The sequence below is a fragment of the Paroedura picta genome, chromosome 18 (genome assembly GCF_049243985.1).
Source record: "Paroedura picta isolate Pp20150507F chromosome 18, Ppicta_v3.0, whole genome shotgun sequence".
Taxonomy (NCBI): domain Eukaryota; kingdom Metazoa; phylum Chordata; class Lepidosauria; order Squamata; family Gekkonidae; genus Paroedura; species Paroedura picta.
This window is the reverse complement of record NC_135386.1, coordinates 3,726,676-3,753,748: the sequence shown is the minus strand read 5'-3', so window position 1 is coordinate 3,753,748 and position 27,073 is coordinate 3,726,676. Positions and strand designations below refer to the sequence as shown.

Genomic DNA, 27,073 nt, shown 5'->3' with positions numbered 1-27,073 from the left:
GCCAACCTCCTGGTGGGCCCTGGAGATTTCCCAAAGTCACAGTTGATCTCCAGACTACAGAGATGAGTTCTCCCTGGGAAAACGGTGGCTTCAAGGGCCACCCCTCTATGGCCTTATACTCCACTGAGGACCCCCCCCCTGCCCAAATTTCACCCTTCCCCACGCGCTTGTTGAAAATCACCAGGAATTCCCCACCCCAGAGCTGGCAACCCTTCTGGGAAATGAGAGTTAACTTAAAAAAGAAACCTGATAGAATGGTCATGCATATCTCTGAGAATAAAACACAGAAGGAGGGGCAGAGGTCACGAGGAAGTTGTTCCATGATGTTTGTAAATACAGCTACTCCCTGCAACGTAATGACATCAGAGGGACCAAAATAGCTGCTAGAACATCCTTGTTGGGCAATATGACAGTAGCCATGTCTTAAGTTAGGTGCTTTTGACTTGAACTTGGAGCAGACTTTGTGTAAACAAAGTGACGCACTTTAAGCCTTTGGGAGAATTTCCCCAGAAGCGTAACTAATGACATTCAGCGTACGGTAGCAGATTCTCATTGGGAAATCCATGCAGATCTGGGGGTGATCCCTGAGGAAGGCGAGTCTGGGGAGAAGAAGGAACTCAGTGGGTGTAGGATCTTGTAGAGCCCACCCTCCAAAACGGCCGTGCCCTCCATGGGAACTGATCTCTGCAGTCTGGAGGTTCGTTGTAATTCCAGAGGAAGGCCAACCAAGCCCTGCCTGGAGTAGGGCGATGATTCTTAAATTACCCAAGTGGAGGAGAAGAGAACAAGGGTGACAATTCTTGAAATAGTGTCTGGGGGAGTGCTCGGAAATAAATCTTTAGGTCGGGAGTCACCAACACGGTGCCCAGGTTGCTCAGATGGTCAGGACTCTCTCTGTCCTCCCATCTTTGCAAAGATGGTTATTTTCTCAATAGAAATACTCATTAGTTAAGCAGCTGGTGCTTTAATCCTTCTCTGCACGTTTAAACTCTGCCGACACTCTCAGCGACTCTTGTCTTGAAAACCCCGCAGGGACACCATGAGCCGGTTGTGAGTAGATGGCACTTCCCACCGATACCACCCAAATGCCACCGAGTTTCGGGTGAGCTGCAGGTTGGTGCCTCGTCCACATGTAAAGTGGGAACTTCCGTCTTTTAGCTGTGCAACTTATCACGTCTGCCTTCTTCTTTCTGTCAAATCCGGATTTGACTCACTGTATTTTTGGAAACCTGCTGTCCCAAGAGAAAGCCCTTTGCCTAACTATTCAAATCTGTCTCTAGGTCAAGAAACAATGGCTTTCGTTTCTGCTTCGGCCGCTTCCCTTTTCCCTCCCAGCAGAGCGATTTCAAAGCCGAACGGCTCCTTCCGGCTGATACAACGAAGGCTGTAAAAAGTCCCTGGGCCCTTGGAGATGCAATGGCACATTTGCACGATTGTTTCCTGTTTCCTGCTTGAACGGTAAAGGTCATTTCCCATTAGTGGCAGCACATGGCTGAGTTGGGGCAGGATCCTGAGTAAGGGGGATTTAAAAAGGGAGAAAAGAAAACAACTCACATTTAATATTTCGGGGAGGGGGGCAGAGACGGCAGGAGGGGTCTGTTTTGTAGGGCTGCCTGGGTTGGCCGAGTTCAAATAGGCAAAAAGGTGGTTGAATGAATGAATTTGTTTCGTTGTGAAGAGAAACAACTTTGTACGGAACAAGAGGAGAGAGAGCAAGAGAGAGAGAGAGCTAGTAGCCGAACTCTTTTGTTCATTTTGCCATTTCTGGAGGCAAACGGGGTACAACGTCCTAGAGTCAATAAGGACAGAAGAGGAGAACCTCTGAAAAACACCCAGAATGTCCTAAATATGTTAACCACACATCTCCCCAGATACCCCCTTACAGGATATTCTTAATATGTTGTTGAATCATGCACACCACAGATCTTGCATGTCACAACATGAACAATACCTGAAAGGCTATTTCTGGAGCGTCATTTAAAATCTCCCACGTTCCCAGCCAAACCAGAGTTACATGCAAAGTTGGAATCCTGAACAATGAGCTGCACTCATGCCTAGTTAAACAGTTTCGGGATCCTGTAGATGCCTGAGAAGTTGGAGATGCCAAAACTCTTTCTTTGCTGGGAAGGGTTCCCAACTTCCAGTTAGAAGAAGAAGAGTTGGTTCTTCTATGCTGCTTTCCTCTACCCAAAGGAGTCTCAAAGCGGCTTATAATCGCCTTCCCTTTCCTCTCCCCACAACAGACACCCTGTGAGGCGGGTGAGGCTGAGAGAGCCCTGAGATTACTGAAGAAGAAGAAGAGTTGGTTCTTATATGCCGCTTTTCTCTCCCTGAAGGAGTCTCAAAGTGGCTTACACTCGCCTTCCCTTTCCTCTCCCCACAACAGACACCCAAACAAATTGTGACCTGATAAACACAGCGTGTTATTTCTGTAAGTCCTTTGTAAGCATCTTCACTAGGCTGTGTACTAAACCATAGCCCACTCTCTACTTATATATATTTTCTTGAAACTCCCATTTCACTGTCTGACGAAATTTCCCCCAAAAACTTACATATACAGTTTAAGAGTTGACTATTTCTTTACATCTCAATAGTTACCGGTCAATATACTCTAATATTGGACCCCATTTTCGACTGAATTCCAATGTTGATTTATTACGTATCAAATATGTCATATGTCGTTTTTAACCCTAAAATTCTGTGCACGGTGTAATAAATAACTGCATTATGTTTTATTTCTTAGTTGCTCAACTTTTGGGTTCCTGGCACGAACTGTCTAAACCCGGAGAATTAAGAATACGGGGCAGCCTTTATAAAACCACATTCTTCCTCAGGTTAATCGAGAACCTTTGGGCTCCTACCTTGATTTTCAGGGTGTATTTTTTTCCCTTTCTGTTTTTTCCCCTCTACAGTTCACATCAGCCAGTGTTGGTGGCGACTGCCACCTACAGGCAAAAAAGAGAGGAAAATGTATTTCCCCATTGCAGACTAGGGATTTGGAGAGGGGAAAACAGTTCTGTAAATTCTCCTAACTGGAATTCCCCTGCGTATGATTTTATCTCACCTAATTTGAATATTTTTTCCAGCGTTTCCAATAGCATATTCTTGCAGTGCACAGACGTATTGGATTTGCGGTCCAGGGTTGCCAAGCTCCAGGTGGGGCCTGGAGATCTCCAGGAATTACAAGGGGTTTCCAGATTGGCTGCTTTGGAGGGTGAACTCTGTGTGGCACACCCGAGGTCCCCCACCTCCATCCCCAAAACACCCCCCTAAAAAAATCATCAGGAATTGCCCAATCCAGAGTTGGTAACCCAAGCATTTGTCTGGTCAAAACTCCTAATCTTGGCCAATAAGTATGGCCAATCACTGCTTTGTTAACTGAGGGCTGCCAGCTCTGGGTGAGAAAATACCTGCAGATTTTGGGGATGGAGCATGAAGATGGGGTTTGGGAAGGACACAGACCTTAGCAGGTATGATGTCATTTAGCCCAGGGGTAGTCAACCTGTGGTCCTCCAGATGTCCATGGACCACAACTCCCATGAGCCCCTGCCAGCATTTGCTCATGGGAATTGTAGTCCATGGACATCTGGAGGACCACAGGTTGGCATCCGTAGCATGCATACACCGCCTTTCCAAATAATCCGCCGTTCTGGCTCTTAGGCTAACTTCATACCCATTGTGTAATACGCTTCCAGTTCCCTTTAGCAAATAAATTTGCCTGTTTCACACAGGAAAATCCGTCTGCAAAGATTTGGCAAAACACCTTGGAAGATTCCAAACAAAGGGAAGCTCCATCTAGTTGAAAAGGGGGTCTATACCAGCAAATCTTTGCAAGAGGACAGAATTTCGGCTTCCCCTCTTTCTGTTTATTATTTTTCCTCCGCACGCAACCTTACATTCTTTTGCTTTGGACTGTCACTCGCGCCCTTGAAGTGAACTTGCCGTTCTGTTCCCTCCGGGCTGTTCTCAACCCTGCCGGGGTTATCGAAACCGCATGATTTCAAGAGCTTTCCCACTGCCCTCTTCTTTTCTAAAACGCCACCTTTCTCTTTCCCTTCGCTCTGTCACGCGAGCCGTCTTTTCTGTCGTTTTGGGGCGCGATATTCGATATTCGAAAAACGCACGAGTTCAGTCACGCCTTAAAAAGTAATAAAATTGGTTGCAGGGTAGTCACACCTCTCTGAAACCCGCTTCTTGACACCCCTCCTGATTTATTTTCACACTTTCCCCCTAAACCAGGGTTTAAAATTTGACGCATACTAAATAACGCACTTTCCATTCATGTTTCATGCACTTGGCAGTTCAGTTCAGTCACCATGAATGGCGTGAAATCTGGCAAAATCCCCTTGCAAGCGGCCACTGAAGGGGACATTTTCCAGCACGTGTAAAAGCGCTAGTGTTTGGCAATAGTTTATTTGCGCATTTCCCTTGTTTATTTGCTAATCTGTTTCGTTTACAGGCCGCCCCTCCCTAGCGGCTCAGAGGGGTGGATGGGCTGGTTTTGTTCGGTTCCGTCTCCATCCCTCTGTTTTATCTTTACAATGTTGGCAGGAAGCGATGCTTTTGAAACTCATGTGCAAACAATTCTTCTTCCGTGGAGTTTAAACCGCCCAGAGCCGCAAGGAAGGGCGGTATAAAAAATCCAAATAAATAAATACATATATTAAATACCTCAATAACTACCTAAATAACTAACTAGATAACTAAATAACTAAACAAATATGTATTTGCTGTCCTGTTCGTTGTTTTGTTTTCTCCGTCCAGGGATTTTCCTCCTGACCGGATTTTCCTTCCCCACCTTGCAGCGTTTCTGTTCCTTTGAGGCAGGGATGGCTGCCGTTCCCTGCAAATATCCCTTCCTGCTTTGCAGAATTTATTGCTGCATGTCTTGCTGCACCATTTTTCTTTGGGTTCCTTCATTTTTCACCTCACCGAAGTTTTCTTCCCATTCCCATCTCCCAGACTCCCAGTATCTTTCTGCAGGCCCTGGGGCCGACCAGTTCTCCCCCCACAGAATTTATTCTTCCCACTTCACAGAATTTCTCTCTATTTTCCTCCCCACAGCATTTCTCTCTCCCCAAATCTCACAGGCTTCCCCCGTCTTCAGTGCAGAAACAGTTATCACCCATTTATTCCCCTGGCAGAATTTTTCCTCCCTCACATTAATTTTTCCTCTCAGAACTTCTGTTTCTTCGATGCAAGAATAGCTGTCAGCCATTTATTCCCTTCAGGATTTCTTGTTCTCCCATCTCACTTTCTTTTGGGAACTGAAAAACGGGGTATAAACAAACAGCTGTACTTCTTCTTTGTCACGGCCATTTCTCCCCTCACAGGTTTTCTTTCCTGCCTTTCCTCACAGAATTTCACACCACTTTGGGGTCAGGAGGCGAATCACTCAATCAATCAATCAATCAATCAATCATAATTATTTATTATATCTATAGCCCCCCACTCTCTGTGGACTCGAGGCAGGTTACAGACCATATCAAACCCCATTAAACCCCCTTCCCCATAAACCCAGCATAAAACATAACCAAGATTAGTAAAGTAGCTCCATAACGCCCTCAATAATTTCCTCCAGGCCAGCATGGCCAGTCATTCTGGGTTTGTGTGTGTGTGTGGGGGGGGTATCATCTGGACATGGAATTGGGGTCGCCATGAATGGGCAGGTATCTGTGAATTCCCTGCATTCTGCAGGGGGTTGGACTAGATGACCCTGGAGGCCCCTCCCAACTCTAAGATTCTATAATTATTCATGATGCTGTTTCCTAATGTGCTAATCTACTCTCTCTTTATATATGTCCTCCTTATATGGCTGCTTTTTATTTTATCGTCTGAGGATGTGTGCGCCCCGAGGCAGATCGACATGGGTAGCCGTGTTAGCTCCAAAAACAAGAGAGCCGCAGCATTTTTTAAAAAACTAACAAAATCCATGGCCCTTTCGTAAGACTCTGCCCACAAAATAAAAAAGACGGGCTCTTCTGACATTCGGAAGCACCCTTGGATGGCTGGTTTTGGAGCGGCTTGTCAGTTTGCTTTTCATGACAGAGGGAATCTGCTTTTCATGACAGTTTTCTTTTCATGACAGAGTTTCCTTGTACTCAGCATCCTTGAGAAAGCCTCCCCCCATCAGTATAAGAGCCAGAACTGGCCGAGGTTGAATCACTCCGAAGGATTTTTGCCTCCCAAGCAGACTGACGGGTTCTCCCCCCTCTCCTTGAATTTTTTTTTTCTTTCCAATGCTAACCAGAAATAGCCTGCGTCTCCCAGCTCTGGGTAACCCCGGCTGCTTCTGGACCTTATGCCGCGCTGAAGACACTCAGCCATTTGGCTCCTATGGGGTCCACACCGTGTCTGGGGGGGTATACCCTTCTCCTCTCCAGGGGAAAATAGCCAGGCCCTTCGACGAACTGCCAGGCACCTGGAAAGCCAGCTGGTTCAACTTGTACCAGTTTTGGCAGGAGGATGGTTTCCGGAACGTCCACAATGTCATGATCCAGAAGTTCCGGAAGTTTGGGCCGATTTACAGGTAAGAGGGAGTTAAACAAATCAGGGCCTGGTCGTTACGTATGGTCCATTAATTAATCGCACGCATCTGCATAAATAATTCTGAAAGTGGTGGTGGGGGGGAAATTAAGGTCAACTTAGTCCTGTTTCTAACAGAGGGTAACCTAATAGCTGGGTGAGTTATGCTGTTTCATTTCTCCCTTCCCTTCTGTCCCTGACATTTTAGCCGTCTTTAATGAGACATGGGGAGGGAAGGCGGCATGGTAAAGACCTATCTCATCAGATCTTGGAAAGGGTAAGAGGGTCAGTACTTGGAAGGGAAACCACCAAGGAAGCCTCTGCAGAGGAAGGCCACGGCCAACCCCCTCTGCTTCTCCCTGGCTTTGAAAGCCCTTTGCTGAGGTCGACATAATTTGGAAGTGAAGCAGAGTTGGTGCTGGGAAGGGAGACCACCAAGGAGGGCTATGCAGAGACAGGCAATGGCTGACCACCTCTGCTTCTCCCTTGCCTTGAAACCCCCAACATGGGGTCCCCATATGTCTTGGATGGGAGACCACCAAGGAAGGCTCTGCAGAGAAAGCCCATGGCCAACCCCCTCTGCTTCTCCCTTGCCTTGGAAGCCCCATGTTGGGGGAAGCTAAGCACGGTCAGCACTTGGAAGAGAGAGGCCACCAAGGAAGGCTATGCAGAGGATAATAATAATAATAATAATAATAATATAATAATAATGATTATTATACCAGCTTTTCCAAACCCCAGCCTCTTTAATGATGCATTACCCTCTGCCGCTTCAGCGGCACATCAGACACATGTTCACAACATCTGGAAAACTAGTGGGATAAAATAAACAGTGGTAGGGAGGCACTGAGGAAAAATTCATCTGATACTCTGGACTTTGACCAAAAGAAGGTTCTTAGGGGTCTCCACCAGAGAGAGATTCTTTTCCACGCTGTTATTTAAGACCTCTTTAATGGGAGCTATCAAGGACTCAGCATTCTGCATGCATGGAATGAGCTATAGCCTTCAGCTCTGAGCTCCCTCCTGTAACGTAACAACCTTTGGAATAAAGAACCACAGCCTGTGCGGTTTGACCTTCACCTGGCCTTGAGCAATGCAGTTATTATCGCCGGCTATTTTTTAAATGTTTAGAAAGAGCTTTTCATCTTGATGTGTGGAAGGGGAAGGGAGATGGTGTCTTTTTTTTTTGTTCTAGGAAATCTAATCTTAAGAGGCTTGCTCTGGCAGCGTGTTAGAGACCCGTGAAATATTTCGGGGGGGGGGAGAACTTGTGAGAGGAAGGGCTCCCTCCTCTTCTAAGCTGCAGGACCTGCTGGGGCTGGGAGGTATTCCTCTTTGTCTTGTGTGTCTCTTTTTCCTCTTTCCAGGGAGAAACTGGGCAATTACGAAAGCATCAATATAATTGACCCTGAAGATGCGGCGACTCTCTTTAAAACGGAGGGCATGTACCCAGAACGGTTCGCCATCCCCTCCTGGGTGGCGTATCGCGACTTCCGGAACAAGCCCTGCGGAGTTCTGCTCAAGTAAGATCCTGCAATGATGGAATTTAGGGGCCGTTCCAAAAACATAGAGCTGGAAGGGGCCATACAGGCCATCTAGTCCAACCCCCTGCTCATAGAATCATAGAGTTGGAAGGGGCTACACAGGCCATCTAGTCCAACTCCCTGCTCATAGAATCACAAAATCATAGAGTTGGAAGGGGCCATACAGGCCATCTAGTCCAACCCCTGCTCATAGAATCATAGAATCATAGAGTTGGAAGTGGCCATACAGGCCATCTAGTCATAGAATCATAGAATCATAGAGTTGGAAGGGGCCATACAGGCCATCTAGTCCAACCCCTGCTCAACGCAGGATCAGCCCAAAGCATCCTAATGCTCTTTCTCTTCTTCCCCTAGGAAAGGCGAGTCTTGGCGGCAGGACCGCCTGACCCTCAACAAAGAGGTCCTGTCTCCTCAGGTGACGGACAAGTTTGTGCCCCTCCTGAACGAGGTGGGCGAGGACTTTGTCAGGCGGGCCTACAAGCAAATCGAGAAGAGCCCACAGGGAAGATGGACAGCCGACTTGACCAATGAGCTTTTCCGGTTCGCCCTGGAGTGTGAGTCAGACTGGGGGGGGAGTGGTCTAGGGCTCGTGGGTGGGAGGCATTGGGTGGGCTGGGAAGACACAGAAGAAATAGCCGGAATCCTAGAGTTGGAAGGGACCTCCGGGGTCATCTAGTCCAACCCCCTGCACAGCGATGCTTCCCAACCATACTCCGCATGATCGCGCCACTTCTAGGGTTTCTCGAATGCTGGAGAAGGTTTCAGGGGCTTCTCAATGGTAAAAAGAAGTTAAGAAAATCCGTTTCTGTATTTCCCCCTAGCGGTTTGCAACGTTCTTTATGGGACACGCCTGGGCCTTCTGCAGGACTTTGTTGACCCCGAGGCCCAGGAGTTCATCAATGCCATCACCACCATGTTTCACACGACAGCGCCGATGCTCTACATACCGCCAGGATTTCTGCGTAGGATCAACTCCAAGACTTGGCAGGACCACATAAAGGCCTGGGACGTTATATTCATGCAAGGTGAGAAGGACCCTTGTGGAATGGTGGGTCCCTACTCACTAGGGTAGCCAAGTCCTGGAGAGGACAGAAATGGGGCAACAGAGAGCCCTCTAAAGCAGGGGTGGGCAAACTGTGGCTCTCCAGATGCCTGTGGACTACAGTTCCCATGAGCCACTGCCAGCACTCGCATGGGCTCATGGGGATTGTAGTCCACGGACATCTGGAGAGCCGCAGTTTGCCCACCCCTGCTCTAAAGGAACCGTTTTCTTCAGGGGAAGTCATCTCTGTAGTTGCATTGTCAGGAAGATTGAGGAAATCTCATTAGAAGCAAAAAAAAAAAATAGGAATGTTGATTGCAGATTGGTTTATTACAACACAAAAGTCCCTACAAAAACAACTTAAAGTGAGTTTTGACCAGTGAAACCTTGCAAGATAGGCTTGGATAGCTACCGATTTTGTAAAGACATTTGTGTTGGAATCAATCACACTGCAATCAACGTTCTTTCCTGTTTTGTGCCTCTCATGGGTTTTTTTCAACCTCCGCTACCGTGTGGTCAGTCTGTTCCCCCCCTGGATGTTGGCAACACTAGCAGGGCCAGGTTCTGCTGCGTCCACAGAGGGAACTCTTAACCTCCCTGGAAGCCCCGTGTGCCAACGGATTACATTTATGCATCCGCACGTCCTCTTTCTCTCTGCCTCTCCAGCTGACAAGTGCATCCAGAAGATCTACCGAGACCTCCGTCTGAACCAGAAAAGTCCCAACAAATACATGGGCCTCTTAGGCAGCCTCTTGGTGCAGGATAAGTTGCCCATCGAAGATATCAAAGCCAACGTGACGGAGATGATGGCTGGTGGAGTTGACACGGTAAGGAGGGGGAGGGCCGCATGGATGTCTTGATCCTGAGGGATGCTTCTCCAGTGCTCAAACTCTAAGAGTGCTTCAGTGTCCCGTTGGACACTGCTGAAGCTCCCGATCACTGTGCAAGCATCCAGAAACTTGCACTATTCTCTGTTTTGCTCTGGCTTGTTTTAATGCTTTTAATGCTTGTTTTAATGCTTGTTTTAATGCTTGTTTTATTGCTTGTTTTATTGCTTGTTTTATTGCTTGTTTTATTGCTTGTTTTAATGCTTGTTTTATTGCTTGTTTTATTGCTTGTTTTGATGCTGCCTGGCTCATTTTAATCCATCTTCTTTCCCTGATCTGTCTCTAGACCTCCATGACCCTCCTTTGGACTATGTTTGAACTGGCTCGGGCTCCCGCCTTGCAAGAGAGGCTGCGGGAGGAGATCCTGGCAGCCAGGGCTGCCACAAACGGGGATATGGCGAAGGTGCTGAAATCAGTCCCGCTGCTGAGAGCTACCATCAAGGAAACACTAAGGTATGGGTGTCCTGGCCTAGGTCCAGGCTGTGGCTCAGTGGTAGAGCCTCTGTTTGGCATGCAGAAGGTCCCAGGTTCAATCCCCAGCATGTATAGAAAGAGAGAGAGAGATGTAAACTAAAACTAATTATTCTAGCTGCTGTATTCAGTCATTCAACGTCTGTTCTGGAGGCAAGCAGGGAGGAAGGATGCTTAAAAAGCAGGAAGTCTCCTGCTGAGCCAATCACGACACTGGAGGAGATAATTTGAAAATCATCCACGAGTTCCTACCCTATCTATGCTAAATGTACGATGCCCCCTACAGGACAACCTTGATATCCTGCTCAGTTATGCACACTGCAAGCTCTTGCAAATCCCCAAAGTTATGCCTTGACAGCTAGAGTCTGCATGATTGACACCGTTGCTTTGTAACTACAAGGGATTCTAGTTTGGTTTTGCTTGAAGTAGTGGTTTATACAAGACCGGAATCAATTTCCTCTCTCAGACAGAATGTTCCCAGAGTGGGTAAACGTCCCCCCTTTCCCCCTTCTCTCCTCCAGGCTGCACCCAGTCGCTGTGACCGTACAGAGGTACACAACGGAAGAGATCATCCTCCAGAATTATTTCATCCCTGCCAAGGTGAGCGTCTGGCGTGGAATGGGGTGGCCAGCTTCCAGGTTGCACCTGATCTCCAGGGGACAGAAACCAGAGTCCCTGGAGAAAATTGCTGATTTGGAGGTGAGCTCTCAGGGTTTATACCTTGCCGAGGTCCCTCCACCCAGGTGCTGCCCCCCCCCCCCAAATATCCAGCTATTTCCCACTAGCAACATGGAATAAGATTATATTCCATATGCGGATGCGAAAACTGCACTACGACCCAAATGGGGCGTAGAATCGCACATGACAAACAGAGGGGTTTGAAAGAGAAAATCAAATCAGTCCAGATCCTTCCGGGTAATATGACAAGAGCCAGCATGGTGTCATAGTGAAGCCGTGGGGTAGCCGTGGGCCAGTCCTCCAAAACGTAGATTGCTAACTGCCAAAACCTGCAGGCGGAGGACTCCGGTTTAACCTTGATTGCGTCCGTCCGCCTCCTGCTGGGTCTTCCTTTCCGGCTGACTTCCAACTTTTCCTAGTATCGTTGTCCTTTCCGATGGTTCTCATCTTGCAATACGACCCAAGCCCGGTCGCCTTGGTTTAGCCATGTCAGCCATAAGTTCTGTATCTAGTTCAGCTGCAGAAACACCATGGAATGATTCCCTTTTTGCAAGGCAAGGTATGCTCACAAACATTCAGCGTTCGGCAGCTCTGGAGACCTGTCCCTGCAGCGTTTGACGGTGCGATCCTCTCTTTCCTCTGCACAGACACTGGTGCAGGTAGGGATCTACGCCATGGGCCGGGACCCCCGGTTCTTCTCCCGGCCCGAGCAGTTTGACCCGGACAGGTGGCTGAACACGGACTCCAAATATTTCCGGGGACTGAGCTTTGGTTTCGGGCCGCGGCAGTGCATTGGCCGCAGGATCGCAGAGCTTGAGATGCACCTCTTCATGATCCACGTGAGTTGGGAGTCCGTCCTCTCGGGAACAGGCCTGCAGGTGGGAAATGCTTGAGATATGGCGTGCGTGAGGGATGCCAGCCTCCAGGTGGGAGCTGGGGCGTCCCTGGAATTACCAGGCTTCTCCAGGCAACAGAGATCAGGCTGCTTGGGAGAGGGGACTCTAGGGCCTTGGATCTTGCTGGTAGGGATGCCAACCTCCAGGGGAGACTTTGGGATCCCCCGGAATTTTAAGGCCTTGTTCCCCACTGTTCTTCTCCAAGCTCCAGCCCCAAATCCCCAGGGGCTTCCCAACCTGGATCTGGATCCCCCTGCCGTGGCCAGGAGGACTTGGCGACTCTATAGAAAGTCCAGCGTTGACCTTTAGACCGATTAGACGACAGGAGCTGTTGCCCAGCTCTCTGGGACCGCTGAGATAATGAACTTTGCGTCCCCGACACCGTCAAACGGTTGCGTCCCCAGACAGACCTCTTCTGCATGGGTGGGGATGAAATAGCTCTCACTGGCTCAAACCGAAACCTTTTATGTAATTGTAGTTAGCCCAACAACAAACTGTATTTACAAGAAATATATAAGTGGGGAGAATGGGTATATTAAGTTCCCACTTTGCTAGTTTCTCCCTCCAATAATTATTCCTTCCTTCCTTCCTTCCTTCCTTCCTTCCTTCCTTCCTTCCTTCCTTCCTTCCTTCCTTCCTTCCTTCCTTCCTTCCTTCCTTCCCTCCAGATGCTCGAAAACTTCAAAATTGAAACCAAGAGAGGAGTGGACGTCGGGACCACCTTCGAACTTATCTTGATCCCAGACAAGCCCATCTACCTAACGCTGCGGCCTCTTCACCCATGATCAGGAAGGGTTGCCAACCTCCAGGTGGGGCCTGGAGACCTCCCAGAAGGACAACCGAGCTCCAGAAGGCAGAAATCAGCCCCCATGGAGAAAGCTGCTCCACTCAGAGGTGGATTCTTCAACATTATATCCTGCGGAGACCCCACCCGCCTCCCTAAATCCACCCTCCCCTGCTCCCAAGTCTCCAGGGAATTCCCGAACCAGAGATGGCAACCCTAAAAGAAGGGCCTTCCCACGAATCTTTGAGATGAGGCCAAGTATGTGGAGCATCCTTCAGGAGCTCAGAGGAGCAGAAACAAATTCTGCCCCATCAAATACAAAGCAGTCATGGGAGATGTCCAGTTTTCAGAGAGCAAATGGGAACTTCAGTGTGGAACTTCTCTCTCTTTCTCTCCCCCCCCCCCACACACAATTTCCCCACTTTCAGTAGGGCTAAAGTGGTCCTCCAAGCTGAGCTAAGGAAAATGAGTTGCCAGAAACATGGAGGGATGCAGGTGAGAGAAGAAAACACCGGCCAGCAACAAGTTGTAACAAAACATGGTATAAAACTGGCATAAGCAAAATAAAACTGGGGGGAAATGCAATGTTTTCCGGCAAACAGAATAAAATTTGCAACTATGTTTGGATTTCCAAGTACCAAAAGGGGTATTTTATTTGCATCTGCTGTGGTACTGCCAAGAATCCCAAACCAAATCAAGCCACCGGGAATACGGAAGGAAGTGTGGGAGAGAAAACTATATCCATGCCACTCCAGGATGCTCTGTTCGCAGGGACTGTTCGCAGGCCCTGTTTACACATTTCAGCCTCCTCCCTTCCATCTCTTAAAACTGCTGCCAGCCTCATGTACAGCTGACTTATATGACTTATAATTGGACAGAACTGGTTAGCCATTACCTACCTGTGCATAGCCACCTGTGTTTTCTGGGTGGAAGGAGAGGACAATGTATACAGGAAAAGACTTAAAGTTTCGTTTGTAACCTCCTTGGTGTGATCCAGTCTTTCTTCCTGTCCTAGTGCCTGGTCCTTTAACTGGAGATGCCGGGGATTGAACCTGGGACCTCCTGCCTGCCAAGCAGAGGCTCTGCCCCTGAGCCAGGGTCCCAGATCAAGGCCTTCCCCATCCCCTCCTGCCTGGTCCTTTAATTGGAGATGCCGGGGATTGAACCTGGGACCTCCTGCCTGACAAGCAGAGGCTCTGCCCCTGAGCCAGGGTCCCAGATCAAGGCCTTCCCCATCCCCTCCTGCCTGGTCCTTTAACTGGAGATGCCGGGGATTGAACCTGGGACCTTCTGCCTGCCAAGCAGGTGCTCTGCCCCTGAGCCAGGGTCCCAGATCAAGGCCTTCCCCATCCCCTCCTGCCTGGTCCTTTAACTGGAGATGCCAGGGATTGAACCTGGGACCTTCTGCAGGCCAAGCAGAGGCTCTACCACTGAGCCATGCACCCACCCTACCAGCTCAAGAACTGAATCTTGCTGCAGTTAGGATCCATCCATTTTTGCAAGTCACAGGATTGAGGGACCAGGTGCCATGGTTTTAATAAAATTCTCCAGGCAAACTTGTAGACTGTTCAGTGTTCCAGGGGTATATAGAGAGATTTATAACTCAGGGCGTATTTTGTCACAGAAAGTACGTCCCCCACGGTATATGCGATGCCTGAGAAGTTGCGGTCCTACTTCGAGGAGTAAAGGGTCTTAATCCGGATGCTTGATGGGGAATCCAGACTAGCCTTGGGGAAGAGAGAAAGAAGACACATCGATCAGACACGTTTCCAAAATCCCCATGACCTATTTACCCAATTGCTGTCCTGCCCTGTGCATCATTCACAGGTATAATTCACAAACATGCACCCCAATTGGGCCGCACTGGTGCAGAACAAGGCCAAGAAATAAGTTGCACGGCCAGAATTAGTCCAGCTTTGCTCCTATGGCAGGCCAACATAATTCCATCAGCATGTATTTAAAAGGGTGAAATGTAGAGGAAGGAGAAGAATTGTTCTCTCTTGCCCCAAAAGGACAGGCCAGAACCAATGGGATTAAATTAATTCAAAAGAAATTCCATCTAAACATCCGGAAGAAGTTCCTGACAGTTAGAGTGTTTCCTCAGTGGAACAGGCTTCCTCGAGAGGTGATGGGTTCTCCATCTTTGGAGATGTTTAAACAGAGGCTGGAGAGCCATCTGATGGAGAGGCTGATTCTGTGAAGGCTCAAGGGGGTGGCAGGTGACAGTGGATGAGCGAGAGGGTTGTGAGTGTCCGTCCTGCACAGTGCAGGGGGTTGGACTAGATGACCCAGGAGGTCCCTTCCAACTCTATGATTCTAAGGGTCGGTGGTAGAAAACGCTGTCCAGTAGCAGCTGATTTACAGGTTTTCAGGGTGAGGGACAACAGAGCTGGTTTAACTTTGTCTCTGCATCACAACACTGGATTTCCCTGGTGGTCTTCTTTCTAAGTACTAACAAGGGCCAATCCGGCTTCACTTCCGTGATATGATTAGAGCATGCTCGCCTGGGCCATCCAGTTGAGGGCAGACAAACAGAGGAGGTTTGCTACTGTCACCAAGTACAAACTTAATCCGGGACAGTTGAACGTTGGGAGATCTGAGTCTTTTGGAGAGGATGCCTAGGGTTAAACTCATCGGTGAAGAAGAACAACCCAACAACTACCCTTTCCGTCGATGCGCCCAGGCCTAGGCCTCGTGAGTGCTCCTGGCTGCCTTGGCTTCGTATACCTGTCTGTTCTTCTTCTCCTCGTCCCCTTTCCCTTCTCTCTCCTCCTGTGTGGGGAGGGAGAGGGCATTAGTGACCTAGAAACAACTCGCAGCGGGGTCTGTTCCGTGGCCAAGGACATGGAGATCTCGGGGGTCCCCCAAGCCCAGCGGAGGTCCCACCCGCCTTATAATTTCATAGCCACAGCGTGGTGACCGGACCAAACAGGAATGGTAAGCTTAGCATATCAGGTTACAATTGGTTTGGGTTTAATTCTGGGGAGGGAGAGCCTAGGCCCATTCCGCACACGTAGGATAATGCACTTACAACGTGCTTTGGCAGCTGTATTTTGCTGTGCGGAACAGGAAAATCTACTTCTGACGTGCATTGAAAGCGCATTATCCTATGTGTGCGGAATAGGCCCTAGTGAAGGAAAGGTATAAAAATTGGAGATTGGGAGGCAGATGTGCCCTTAACTGTGGAATGCGGAGTGTAATTAACAGAGACCCTGCCCTTATGCTTCATTCATCCCCTCTCAAGCATGGAAGCAAATTTTGTTAGGCTTTGCAGGGCTGGAGGCATTAAAACACTCCCTGCAGAGCATGCATCACATCTGCCCAGCGATTCTGCCCACTTGGCTCTGTCTATGCCCACTACGCTGACAACTTACGAGTGGGTATTCTGGCAGTATGAAAGAGGAAGGGGATCGGCCGAATCCACGTTCGTGCTCCAGGAGACGCGAGGAGTAATCTTGCTTCTCTCGCCCCCATTTCCTGGCAGATTCCTCCAGCTGAGAAAAATTGGGCAAAAATGATCAATGTAGCAAGCCGGCATCTCTCACCCTCGAACTCTAGGGAGGGTTCATGTCTGCACGGACCCCCGTTTTATATTTGCAACCTGACTGAGGAGGCAAGGCGGAGCTACGATTTTTGCCAGGACATGAACCAGGGGCTGCAAGAGTGTCCTGTTCATTGATCGACCATTTTATTAGACCGTTTTTCGACCATAATGGCTCCCAATGCAGTTTGTGAAATCTAGTCGTGGAGGAGTAATGCAGACCCCCAGCAAGGGGCTTTTGAGGCAAGGGAGAAGCAGAGGGGGTTGGCCGTTGCCTGCGTCTACAGAGCCTTCCTTGGTGGCCTCTCTTCGAAGATTGATGGTGATCCCAGCAAGGCGCTTCCAAGGCAAGGGAGAAGCAGAGGGGGTTGGCCATTGCCTGCCTCTGCAGAGCCTTCCTTGGTGGCCTCTCTTTGAAGATTGATGGTGATCCCAGCAAGGCGCTTCCAAGGCAAGGGAGAAGCAGAGGGGGTTGGCCATTGCCTGCCTCTGCAGAGCCTTCCTTGGTGGCCTCTCTTTGAAGATTGATGGTGATCCCAGCAAGGCAAGGGAGAAGCAGAGGGGGTCGGCCGTTGCCTTCCTCTACAGAGCCTTCCTTGGTGGTCTCCTTTCCAAGTGACAACTGTGCTTCCAACTTATGTTGACCCCCCCAAGGGGCTTTTGAGTCAAGGAAGGATCAGAGGTAATTTGGGTTAATGCCAGGTTGGTTTCCTCTCTAATTATCCTAAAAGAAGGCTCTGGGGTGGATTGTAAGAGGTAAGCGTTAAGGACCTTGGAGATGAAGGCCCTTTTACCTGGCATTCCAAGACGTGGATGCGTGCCTCGGCTTTCTCCAGTTTACTCAGTAGGGTGAGTTTTTCGGAGTTGGAAGAAAACGCATCCTGCAGGAAGCAAAGAGAGCATCCGGTGACTCAAGGAGGGTGAATCCAGAGGAGTTGGGGGAGAGAGAGGGAGAAGGGAAGAGAGAGGATTGCTAGACTCCGGCTTTGGGGAATTTCTGGAGATTTGGGGAGAGTCTGAGAAGGGTGGAGTCTGAGGAGGGGAAAGGCCTGTTCTAGACTCCTCCCTTTGGAGCTGCCATTTTCCTCCGACAAACTATCGGCTGGAGATCAATTATAATTCCAGGAGATCTCCAGGCCTTGCCTGGCGGTTGGCAACCCTAGAGAGAAGACAAACAAATCCCGTGCAGATTGAATGATTACTCGGCTCTGGATATCCCAAGCCTCTCAAAGCTAGGGTTGCCCGTCTCCTGGTATTAGGACTGGTGTCTGGGTTACAGAAAATGGAGAAAATGGCTGCTTGGGGGGCGGAGCTTTATGGCATCATATCCTGCTCAAGTCCCTCCCCTTCCTCACCCCGCCCTCCCCAGGCTCCACCCCCTGAAATCTCCAAGTATTTCCCCAGCAGCACGTTTGCAACTCTTTGCTCATCTGAATCCCGTGTGCTTTCCACTGTAGAGACAGAATTGGGATTATTCACCGGCAAAGCTTGCTGCTGCAGGATGATGGGCGAAGACCGGTAGCAGGTTTTGTTCAGCTCCTCCCGCAGCCTTGAGTTCTCGGTCATCAGAGTGGTGTAGAGATCCTTGGACCAGCTGTCGCCTGGGGTCAGAAGCAAGGAGGGTCAGGGAAGGTAACCACCACGCCCTGCTGGCTCTCCTCAAAAGGCACCCAGCGTGGTCCACTGACCTGGATACTTCTCCGTGCCCCGGACTGTGTCTTTGAGCCGGTCCATCATCCGGTCCTCCAGCATCTTCTCCATCCTCTCAATCACCTTTATTCGGGGGGGGGGGGGAGGGATAACGGGGTGAGTGAGTTCGGCTAAGAAGGAAGGGGCTTGTTCGTTGCAGTCTCAGAACTTTGCAGAGAGCGGAGGGGTTCGTTCTGCAACCCACCCTGGGTTGCCCCTCAAAATCTTTCTTCTTGTACTTCCTTGGTGGTCTCCCATTAGGGTCCCCAGCTCCCCACGCGTCTGTGTCACTCCCGATGTAAGCTGGAGGGGATGTCATCCCGCTGTGACGTCCGGGTGACGCTCTGGTATTTGGGCAACACCTCTGTGGTAAACCACAGAGTTTTTTGCCCAAATCCCAGAAGGCCGCCCTGATGTCACCAACATGATGGCGTCACTTCAAGGTCTCGCGGACAAGAGCAGCAGCTTCTAATCTGGCGAGCCGGGTTTGATTCCCCGCTCCTCCTCCACATGAAGCCCAGCAGGTGACCTTGGGCCACTCACAGTCCTGGTAGAGCTGGTCTCTCAGGGCTCTTCCGTCAGAACTCTCCCAGCCCCACCTCCCTCCCAGGGTGCCTGTTGTGGGGAGAGAAAGGGAAGGCGATTGGAAGCTGCTTTGGGGCATCTTAACACCTGCTTTCGCCTTCACCTTTTCCTGCTGCCTCACGGCGTCCTCAAGAGCTTTCATCTTGGCGATCTTGGTCTGGTACTTCCTCAGAACAACCTGCTGCTGTTGGTGGGCTCTCTGCAGCATCATCAGGTCCTTCTCTCGGTCGTTTTTCTGGTGGGAGAGGAACCCATCTGAATCCGAGGGCCGTGTTTGGAATTTCGAGCCAGGGCCAAAATGGCTGCCAGGAGGGGCGGGGCCAAAGTCAAAATGGCTGCCACAGAGGGCGGGGCCAATCTCGCCACGCTTACCCGTATCAGTTCGTTCTGCAGGCGCTGCACCCGCTCCTTCATGTTGGCCACCTCCCGAGCCCCAGCAGACAGCTTTTGCTTGAGACCCACTGCGGGGAACAAAATCAAGTTTAAAACATGTTGTGGGTTGGAGGCTGCATGGGCAATCCGGTTTCATGAGATCTTGGGAGCCAAGCCGCATGAGTGCTTGGATGGGGGACCACCAAGGAAGGCTCTGCAGAGGAAGGCCCTGGCCAACCACCTCTGCTTCTCAGATCCTAGCAGGGATAGGTACTTGGACGAGGGACCACCAAGGAAGGCTCTGCAGAGGAAGGCCCTGACAAACCACCTCTGTCTCTCTGCAAACAGGATAGGTACTTGGACGAGGGACCACCAAAGAAGGCTCTGCAGAGGAAGGCCCTGACAAACCACCTCTGCCTCTCTGTCTTTTCTTTCCCCTCTCCCAGGTGACTCTGTTCGTCCACTCGCCCGTCCCTCCTGGCCCTTAACAGAGTCGCCACCCTCTTACCGATCCTGTCCACGATCTCCGCCCTGGTCATGACGTCGAGGTCTATGTCCTCCAGCAAGACCCGGCCCACGTCTTCGTGCATGGCCAGGTTGCGTCGCAGGGCGCTGTTCTCCGCCTCCAAGTGGGCGATGTGCCGGCGCAGGGACAGGATATCGTCCGCCATCCTCTGGAGGGCGGAGCGGAAGGTGTCCGTCTCCTGCAGGGCGGGGAGGAGGGAGGGAAGAGACCCAACCGTCAGGGAGTCAACAAAGAAGTCCCGGATGAGAAGAAGGCCGTGGGTCAAACTGGGGACGGATTGGGGTTGGGGAATACCTGGATGTTTGGGAGGGTTGGCGCCTGAGAAGAGCAGTATTTGGGGAGGGGAGGGATGTCAACAAAGTATAATAGTCCCCCCTCCAAAGTGGCCATTTTCTCCAGGGGAGATGTTCTTGGTCGTTTGGAGATTATTTGCAATAGCAGATGATCTCCAGCTGCCACCTGGTGGATGGCAACCCTGCTCAGGCCAGGGGTCCTTCAAAGTCAGAACTGTGTACTCAAATCCTGCCATTCAAAGCCCCGCTCTTGGCAGGTAGAACCTGGGGACCCCCTGGAATTATAGCTCTCCTCCAGACTACAGAGATCAGTTCCCCTGGGGGAAAAGGAACGCTTTGCAAGCCGCCGTGGTGCAGTGATGAAAAGCGACGCCTGATTTGGAGAACTGGGTTTGATTCCCCGCTCCTCCTCCACAAGACCTTGGGCCAGTCGCAGTCCTCTTAGAGCTCTCTGCTCAGAGCAGAACACGTTCAGCCCCACCAACCTCACAAGGCGTCTGCTGTGCGGAGAGGAAGGGAAAGGGGCTTGCAAGCCGTTTTTGGACTCCTTTGGGTAGAGAAAAGTGGGGTATGATAAACCAGTGCTTTGGAGAGAGGACGGGGGTGCTTGTGCCAGGCCAAAGTCTCTCTCCTCCCAGGTCCCATCCCCAAATTTTCAGCAGTTTTGCAGCCCGGATCCAGCAACCCTGTCCAGCACCAACGCCATGAAATACCTGCCTAATTGCAAAAGAAATAACCGGTCAAGGCTGGGGGGGGGGAGTGAGAGGGGCCGTGCTGGAGGAAAAGGGGGCTTGTCAAGGGGGACTCCGGGTTCTGCCACAAGGAGGCCTTGGAGCGGGACGGCCGTGATGGAGCTGCCCCTTGGCCAAATCGCTGACTTCACAGTGCCTGGCCTTGCCTCGGCCTTCAGAGGAATGTCAGGAGATAAGGAGGACATGTTTGTTTATCACCCGAGCAGGGGGGGGGTACTTTGGACTGATGGCTGCATGGCCACTGGGGAGGGCTTTTCCCTCCCCCTCCCCACCCACCGGCAGCTCTGTCACAATCCAGCCTCCCGGTGGGATCTGGGGACCCCCCAGAATTACATCTCCTCTCCAGGCCACAAGGATCCGTTCCCCTGGAGGAAAGGGATGCTTTTTCGGGGGGTGGATGGACACTATGTACCCTGCCGAGGTCTCTATCATCCCCCAACCTCCGGGAATTCTCCCCACCTGGAGAATGACTGCCACAAACACCTGCTGGGTTGCAAAAGGCAGAGAGGCCAAGGAAAGGAGGAAAGGGGCCTCATAGGGAAGCCGGGAATCAGGCTGGGGTTTGTGGTGGTGGTGGTGGTGGGGGGGCTCCTTGCTTCTCCGTCGACCCAGCTGCAGGGGAGGGACGGCCGTGAGAGAACCTCCTCTGTGCCAAACGGGCAGATCGCATGAGACCGTGGCCTTGCCCTCCACACGAGGGCCAGGAGATTAGCGTGGCATGTTTGTTTATCGAACCAGCAGATGCCGGCCTGGGGTTTAGGAATGCAGCAGGGCAGGGGGGGGGGGATCCCTGTGCTTTCAGACAAGGGTGCTGTTCTGCGTCCATTAGCTGGCTGCAATCTGACTGCAGGAACCCTTTGCCTGTGGTTTACGGCAAAAGCATCAAGGAGGGAAGCCTTGTCCCTCTAGGTGTCAGCTGGGGATCTCCTGGAATTTCAACTCCTCTCCAGGGGACAGAGATCAGTTCTCCTGGAGAAAAGGGCTGCTTTGAATCCTCCGTCCCGTCTCCTGTGGGCAACGGCATTCATCTGAACCGCCACCAACTGGGTCAGAAGAGACAAATGCGCCAGGGGTGGGGACCGAAAACAAGCCACACCCCAAGCGCCCAGGACATTTCTGCAAATTTCCTACAGAGGGCATCCTTCTGCCTCAAATACAAAACCCATCATTTTCCATGATTTTCTCTCCAGCACGTTTTGAGAAGCATGGAAGTTATTCTCAGCCAGGGGTCCCCAGAATTTTTTAGCTTGTGGGCACCTTTGGAAATCTGACCCGGGGTGGTGGGGGAAATCACAGAACGGCTGCGGCAGGAGGAGGAACCAACCGTGTCAGGGGCTAAGAGATCTCCCTTCCCTTCCACCAACTAGCGTCAAACTGACACACCTCTCTTCATTTCACCCCTCTATTGGCATTTGTCCTAAATCCCCCCCTACAGATTTTTTTAAAGCAAATTTCTCACCATATCCGGGACCTCCTGGATGATAGGCCTGCAAAATACAATGCAGTGTGTTATAATAAAAATGACATTTTCTGCTGTTATCCCTTTGGGGAATATGTTTGACCCAGTTCTCAAGCCTCCTGCCCAGTTTCTGCAGAAAGGCATGTATTTTGCAAGGAATGAGTGTCTTCAGGTCACAAACTCATCCCGGAGAAACAGACTTCAGGAGAGTGGGAAAAGAAAATCCATGCTCTGCAGACAACTGAAATAGTTTCCTCAAGTGGACTCAAAGGAGGCTGAGGGGGTGGGAGATTTAAGTTGTACTTAAGGAGGCACTTGAGCTGAAATTATCCATTTCAGGATTGCAATAAGTCGAAGCAACTTTAGAATGGTATAGGTCACAGGTTGGCCCAGCGGTGGCACTCCAGATGTCCATGGGCTACAATTCCCATGAGCCTCTGCTGGATTCATGTATTTTACCTTTTATCTTTTGTCTTGGGCTGACTTTGTTGGGAGGGGCGGGGTATAAATTGAATGAATGAATGAATGAATGAATGAATGAATGAATGAATGAATGAATGAATGAATGAATGAATGAATGAATGAATGAATGAATGAATGAATGAATGAATGAATGATAAATCTGGTGCGATCCCTTTTGGGAAACTCTGCTACAGCAGGAACTGGCCTAGAAAATTGGGCTCCCCAAGGAATGAGGAGATCCTTTCCATGGCTGGACTCACCTGGAGTAGATCTGCTTGTCCGGCAATACCCCTGCCACGGCGTCATGGGGAGGCAAGCCATTCTGCTCCTTGTGCAGCTAGGAGAGAGAGGAAAGCTGATCACCACAGAGTACGTGGTGAGCACAGACTATGCATTCTGTCCCTTCTCATTTCACCATTCAGGGTGTTCCCGAAATCCACAAGGAGTACATCCTCTGGGCCCTGCCGAAGAGATGCTCAAGGACAGCAGAAGGAAGTGCAGCAAACAAGGACCAAAGGCAAAGCAGTATCCCCATGGGAGAGAGCTGGAAAAATCAGGCCTGTGCCAGGCAGATGGGTGGTGCAAACAAAATGCCCCCTCTAATTCCCTCCCGGCTGAGTGGAGAAATCCACATCCTGATCAGAACAGAACTGCTGTGACCGTCAAATGGGCCATGGGCAGATTGCGGATGGACAGGACTTTCTAGTCTTGTGCACGGCTAAGAGAGAACGCAAACTTCACAACACAAGAGAAGCCATGTTGGGCCAGGCCATTGGCCCCTCCAGTCCCACACTCTGCGTCACACAGTGGCCAAAACCCAGGGGCCATCAGGAGGTCCGCCAGTTGGGCTAGAACACCAGAAGACCTCAGACTGTTGTCCTCCAAGCACCAGGAAGACACCCCTAATCCAGCTCCTTCTTATCCTTCGTGGCTAAGAGCCCTGGGCTGTGGGAAGGCCACTGAGCTACCGAGCAAGTGTTGGGAACATTCTCATTAAATGCGCTTTTTGTCGACAAACCCCGAAAAGTAGGGATGCAAGGATCTTTCAAAATGCAACACAACAGCCCTGTAATGCCAAAAGAGCAGGGACGGTCTTAACCAGCGGTCAACAGAGCCGACCCGGCTTAATACATCCTGTTCCAACTTGTGTTGTTATGAATCCTGCCCTTCTTGCAAAGATCTCACCTACAAACCACCCAAAGTCATAGTTTTTAAAAAATATGTCCTCCTCCGGAGATGATAACCTTTATACAAAACCGTTTGCACAACACGGGCTAATCCTCTTTTGCGCGACCCCTATCAATGTCATTTTTTAAAACCCGAAGAAGCTCAGGCGAGGTTAGTTAATTGGGAATAGCTGTCGTTATCTGGTTTGTTCAGCGCTCTCCTTCCAGAGCAGTGTTTTGCTCGCAAACGTTATGTTGACCGAACAGATCGTTTTTATCCCTCAGTGGCTGGCCGAGAGCCTGAAACGGTGGGAAAAGCAGGACAAAGTTGGCATTTTTTAGAGAAACGCATTCTTGGGTGCTTTTACACCTACTAAATAATGCACTTTTGATTCGCCTCCAAGGAGCTTGGCCGCTGGATTTTGTAAATCGGCAGCCTCGACTTGCAAAGGGTTGCGGAAGGGGCTGGAGACGGCATTGTTCGGCACCCAAAATATTATTCGAGACCAGCAGAGTTTTGTTCATGGCATAAGCATTCGTGTGCACGCAAACTGATGACAATCACCCCCTTCTTGCCCTTGAAGCCCCGGTTACTCACGGTTGAGGAGAAAGGCCGGTAGTACAGAGTCATCTGGGATTCTGGAGGGATGTGCTACGCCGTCCCACCAGGCTGGAAGGGCCCCTGGGACCGAGAGCCCAGATGGGGTGGCCCTTTGCCCCGTGCAGGGCAGAGACCGGGCCGACAAGGTTGTCGCCGGGTGCCCGTCCCTTCAAGTGGCAGGCTTGCAAGCAAGAGCAAACAGACCCCCCCCTCCACCTGCCCTCCCTGTCTCCCAAGAGACCAGGTGGCAGTTCAGAGGTGAAGCTCCAAAGGAAAAGACTGGTATGCATCCCACCCGCCCACCTGCGGGCCCTTGAGGCTGAGAAGGGCAGCAGGTGAGGCCAGCCAGCCGGAGTCAGGACTTACGAAGATAGATTGCAACACGGGCAGGGAAAACACAAGCTTCCTGTGGGCAGGGCAAGACAATACCCGCTTCCCTGGCTGTTGCCAGCTCACCTTGGTAGCCGCTGTTGCTACAACAGAGGATCCCCCCCCCTCCCAGTAAGCATTTGGGATCTTTTGTCCCAGAGCACCGGGATGTAAGAGCAAAAACGGATGGCATTTTTTTTTAAAGTCTGTTAAAGGTAAAGCAGTTCTAGCAGGGCGAGGAAAAAGACAGGGGAGGCCACATTGTTGCAGGAGGGAGAACACGGGACTAGAATCTAGTTCATTCGGATGGATCCCATTTCTCCCTAAGCAAATTTTCTCCAGCGTAAGTGGCTCTTCTTGCAATGGGAAGTTGAAGGACGTCTCTCCCTAAGGTCACCTAAGAAGAACCCTGTTGGGTCAGACCAGGGAGGGTCCACCTAGTCCAGCATCCTGCCCCACACAGGGGCCAGCCAGTTCCTCTGCAGGGCCAACAACAGGGCAGAGAGGCCGAGGCCTTCCTAAGGACATCAGGAGAGCCCTGCTGGGTCAGGCTATAGGAAGGAGCTATGGTTCATTGATAAGGGACAGTTATTAGCCATCATGTAGCTGGAGTTTTGTATTTTATGGGACAGGGGTTTGTACTAGGTTTTATGTCTGATGCAACCTGCCTCATTCAAAAGGGATAAAAATTGAATAAATAATCAATCAATAAAACAAACAAATAAGCAATGCAGATTTCTCTGCCCGAGACTGTCACAGCAGACAACGGAGTGGGGTTGGGGCCACGTTCTAGGAATTCCCCAGGAAGAAAAGCTGCACGAGTGAAAGCCACAATAAAGACCCCCGTTCTCTTGCCCCACACAAGACGTGTGAGAGGCAGGTTTGTTTACCACCAGGAGGTCTCTGTAGGGTCTCTTCCGTTCCAGCGGGATGTAGATGGTCTGAAAGCAAAGAAATATAACTCTGTTATTATTCCCCTTTGGTTCAAGAGCTTGTGCCCCCCAAAAGGTCTAGAAAGAAACCTAGATCCCATAAGGAGAAGTAGGCTTTCGAAGAAGCCCTTTTAAGGGCTAATGTATAAATGTCTCAGTGCTGAGTTCTTTTATGTGGCTTCCAATTTATGGAACGACAGACGGCTAAAATGTCCTATCGTGAACAGCCTTGCTTGGGAGGGCTGTAGCTTCCTTGCTCAGGTCAATGATTCCCCGCTCCTCCGCATGCAGCCAGCTGGGTGACCTTGGGCTTGCCACAGCACTGATAAAACTGTTCTGATCGAGCAGTGATATCAGGGCTCTCTCAGCCTCTCCCACCTCACAGGGTGTCTGTTGTGGGGAGAGGAAAGGGAAGGCGAATGTAAGCCGCTTTGAGACTCCTTCGGGTAGAGAAAAGCGGCATATAAGAACCAATTCTTCTTCTCTTCTAAAGTGGATGAAAACTGCCTTATTTAGCACGTGTGAAAGAACAATCTAGTAACAGGGAATACTGCGGCATGAATTATCTCACCCTTGTTCACCAGCAAAATAGACATAGATGTAAACTTTGATCGTTCCCAATTTCCCACTCCCCACCCTGCAATATCTACTGATCATGAGGAGGTTTTCGGACACACAGGGTGATTTCTCTGCATTTAAGTGTTCACGGCGATTACTGAACTTTCCCACTAATGTCTGCTGGCAGGATTTTTGCCACGCTGTGTGCCGATCTGGGGATTAGGTTCCCTTGTGCTTGATCCCGGGACAGCAAGCCCCAGAGCCTCAGATAAGCCGCCCCACGTCAAACTCACAGGGCCCTGTCTTTGTTAAGCTCCAGAGCACATCTGCTCGCTCTCCTAACCCTCTTAGAGTTTCTGGAGCATCACCTTTCTCCCATGAGCCGGCTCATGGGAATTGTAGTCCTTGGACATCTGGAGGGCCGCAGTTTGACTACCCCTGAAGCAAACAAACAATCACCCCTGGGCTTTGACACGTTCATTGATGCAACGATTTACACACACACACACACACACACACACACACACACACACACACACACACACACACAGAGTCAGCTTTCCAAACTGCCAGAGGGGATAAAAACACATCAAGGCAGAAGACAGCACATGGACCAAAGGGGGCAAAATGTACTGAAACGCCACATCAGAGAACCCAAAAATCCCCGTAGGGGTGTGTCTTAAAACAACAGCAAGCAAGTAGGAAAGGGAAAAAGGCTTCCAATCCACTTCACAGCTGTAAAGAACGTTGGTTTGAAAGAAAAATCCTGTGACATTTGAAATGCTCTTTGTGTTTCAGGTAGTCTTGATGGAACATTTGCAGCCACTTGAAGGGTTGAAGGTAGCCGCGAACAAAAGGAAAATCTGACGGGCCAAAGGGGCATTGTTTGAAAGATGGCAATCTGATTCTCGAATTTTGTTTTGTGTTTGTTTTCGTCCCTG

General features: G+C 50.3%; 2 protein-coding genes across 5 annotated transcripts in view; one reads left to right on the top strand and one right to left on the bottom strand.

The window, feature by feature from the left end:
- The first annotated feature begins 1,284 nt into the window (after positions 1–1,284).
- On the top strand, positions 1,285–13,454 carry CYP11A1 (cytochrome P450 family 11 subfamily A member 1). The gene is made up of 10 exons (XM_077318181.1): positions 1,285–1,458; positions 6,089–6,529; positions 7,893–8,048; positions 8,424–8,623; positions 8,891–9,094; positions 9,778–9,938; positions 10,285–10,451; positions 10,991–11,069; positions 11,795–11,986; positions 12,712–13,454. The coding sequence occupies exons 2-10, from the start codon at positions 6,240–6,242 to the stop codon at positions 12,826–12,828; spliced, it is 1,566 nt and encodes a 521-aa protein (XP_077174296.1). The 5' UTR covers positions 1,285–1,458; positions 6,089–6,239; the 3' UTR covers positions 12,829–13,454.
- An 884-nt stretch (positions 13,455–14,338) lies between these two features.
- The window catches only part of CCDC33 (coiled-coil domain containing 33), an 89,903-nt gene continuing 77,168 nt past the window's right edge, over positions 14,339–27,073 (bottom strand). For 2 of the 4 annotated variants that reach the window (XM_077318173.1, XM_077318176.1), the window contains 12 exons: positions 25,533–25,583; positions 22,767–22,843; positions 22,045–22,072; positions 19,523–19,718; positions 19,015–19,103; positions 18,746–18,877; positions 18,057–18,141; positions 17,848–17,969; positions 17,163–17,249; positions 16,202–16,321; positions 15,555–15,599; positions 14,339–14,554 (listed from right to left, as the gene is read on the bottom strand). In XM_077318173.1, coding sequence (XP_077174288.1) covers positions 14,498–14,554; positions 15,555–15,599; positions 16,202–16,321; positions 17,163–17,249; positions 17,848–17,969; positions 18,057–18,141; positions 18,746–18,877; positions 19,015–19,103; positions 19,523–19,718; positions 22,045–22,072; positions 22,767–22,843; positions 25,533–25,583 — 1,089 coding nt within the window. In that variant the 3' untranslated portion in view covers positions 14,339–14,497. Of the gene's footprint in view, positions 14,555–15,489; positions 15,600–16,201; positions 16,322–17,162; positions 17,250–17,847; positions 17,970–18,056; positions 18,142–18,745; positions 18,878–19,014; positions 19,104–19,522; positions 19,719–22,044; positions 22,073–22,766; positions 22,844–25,532; positions 25,584–27,073 lie in introns of all 4 variants that reach the window. The other 2 variants (XM_077318174.1, XM_077318175.1) reach the window with 2 other exon arrangements.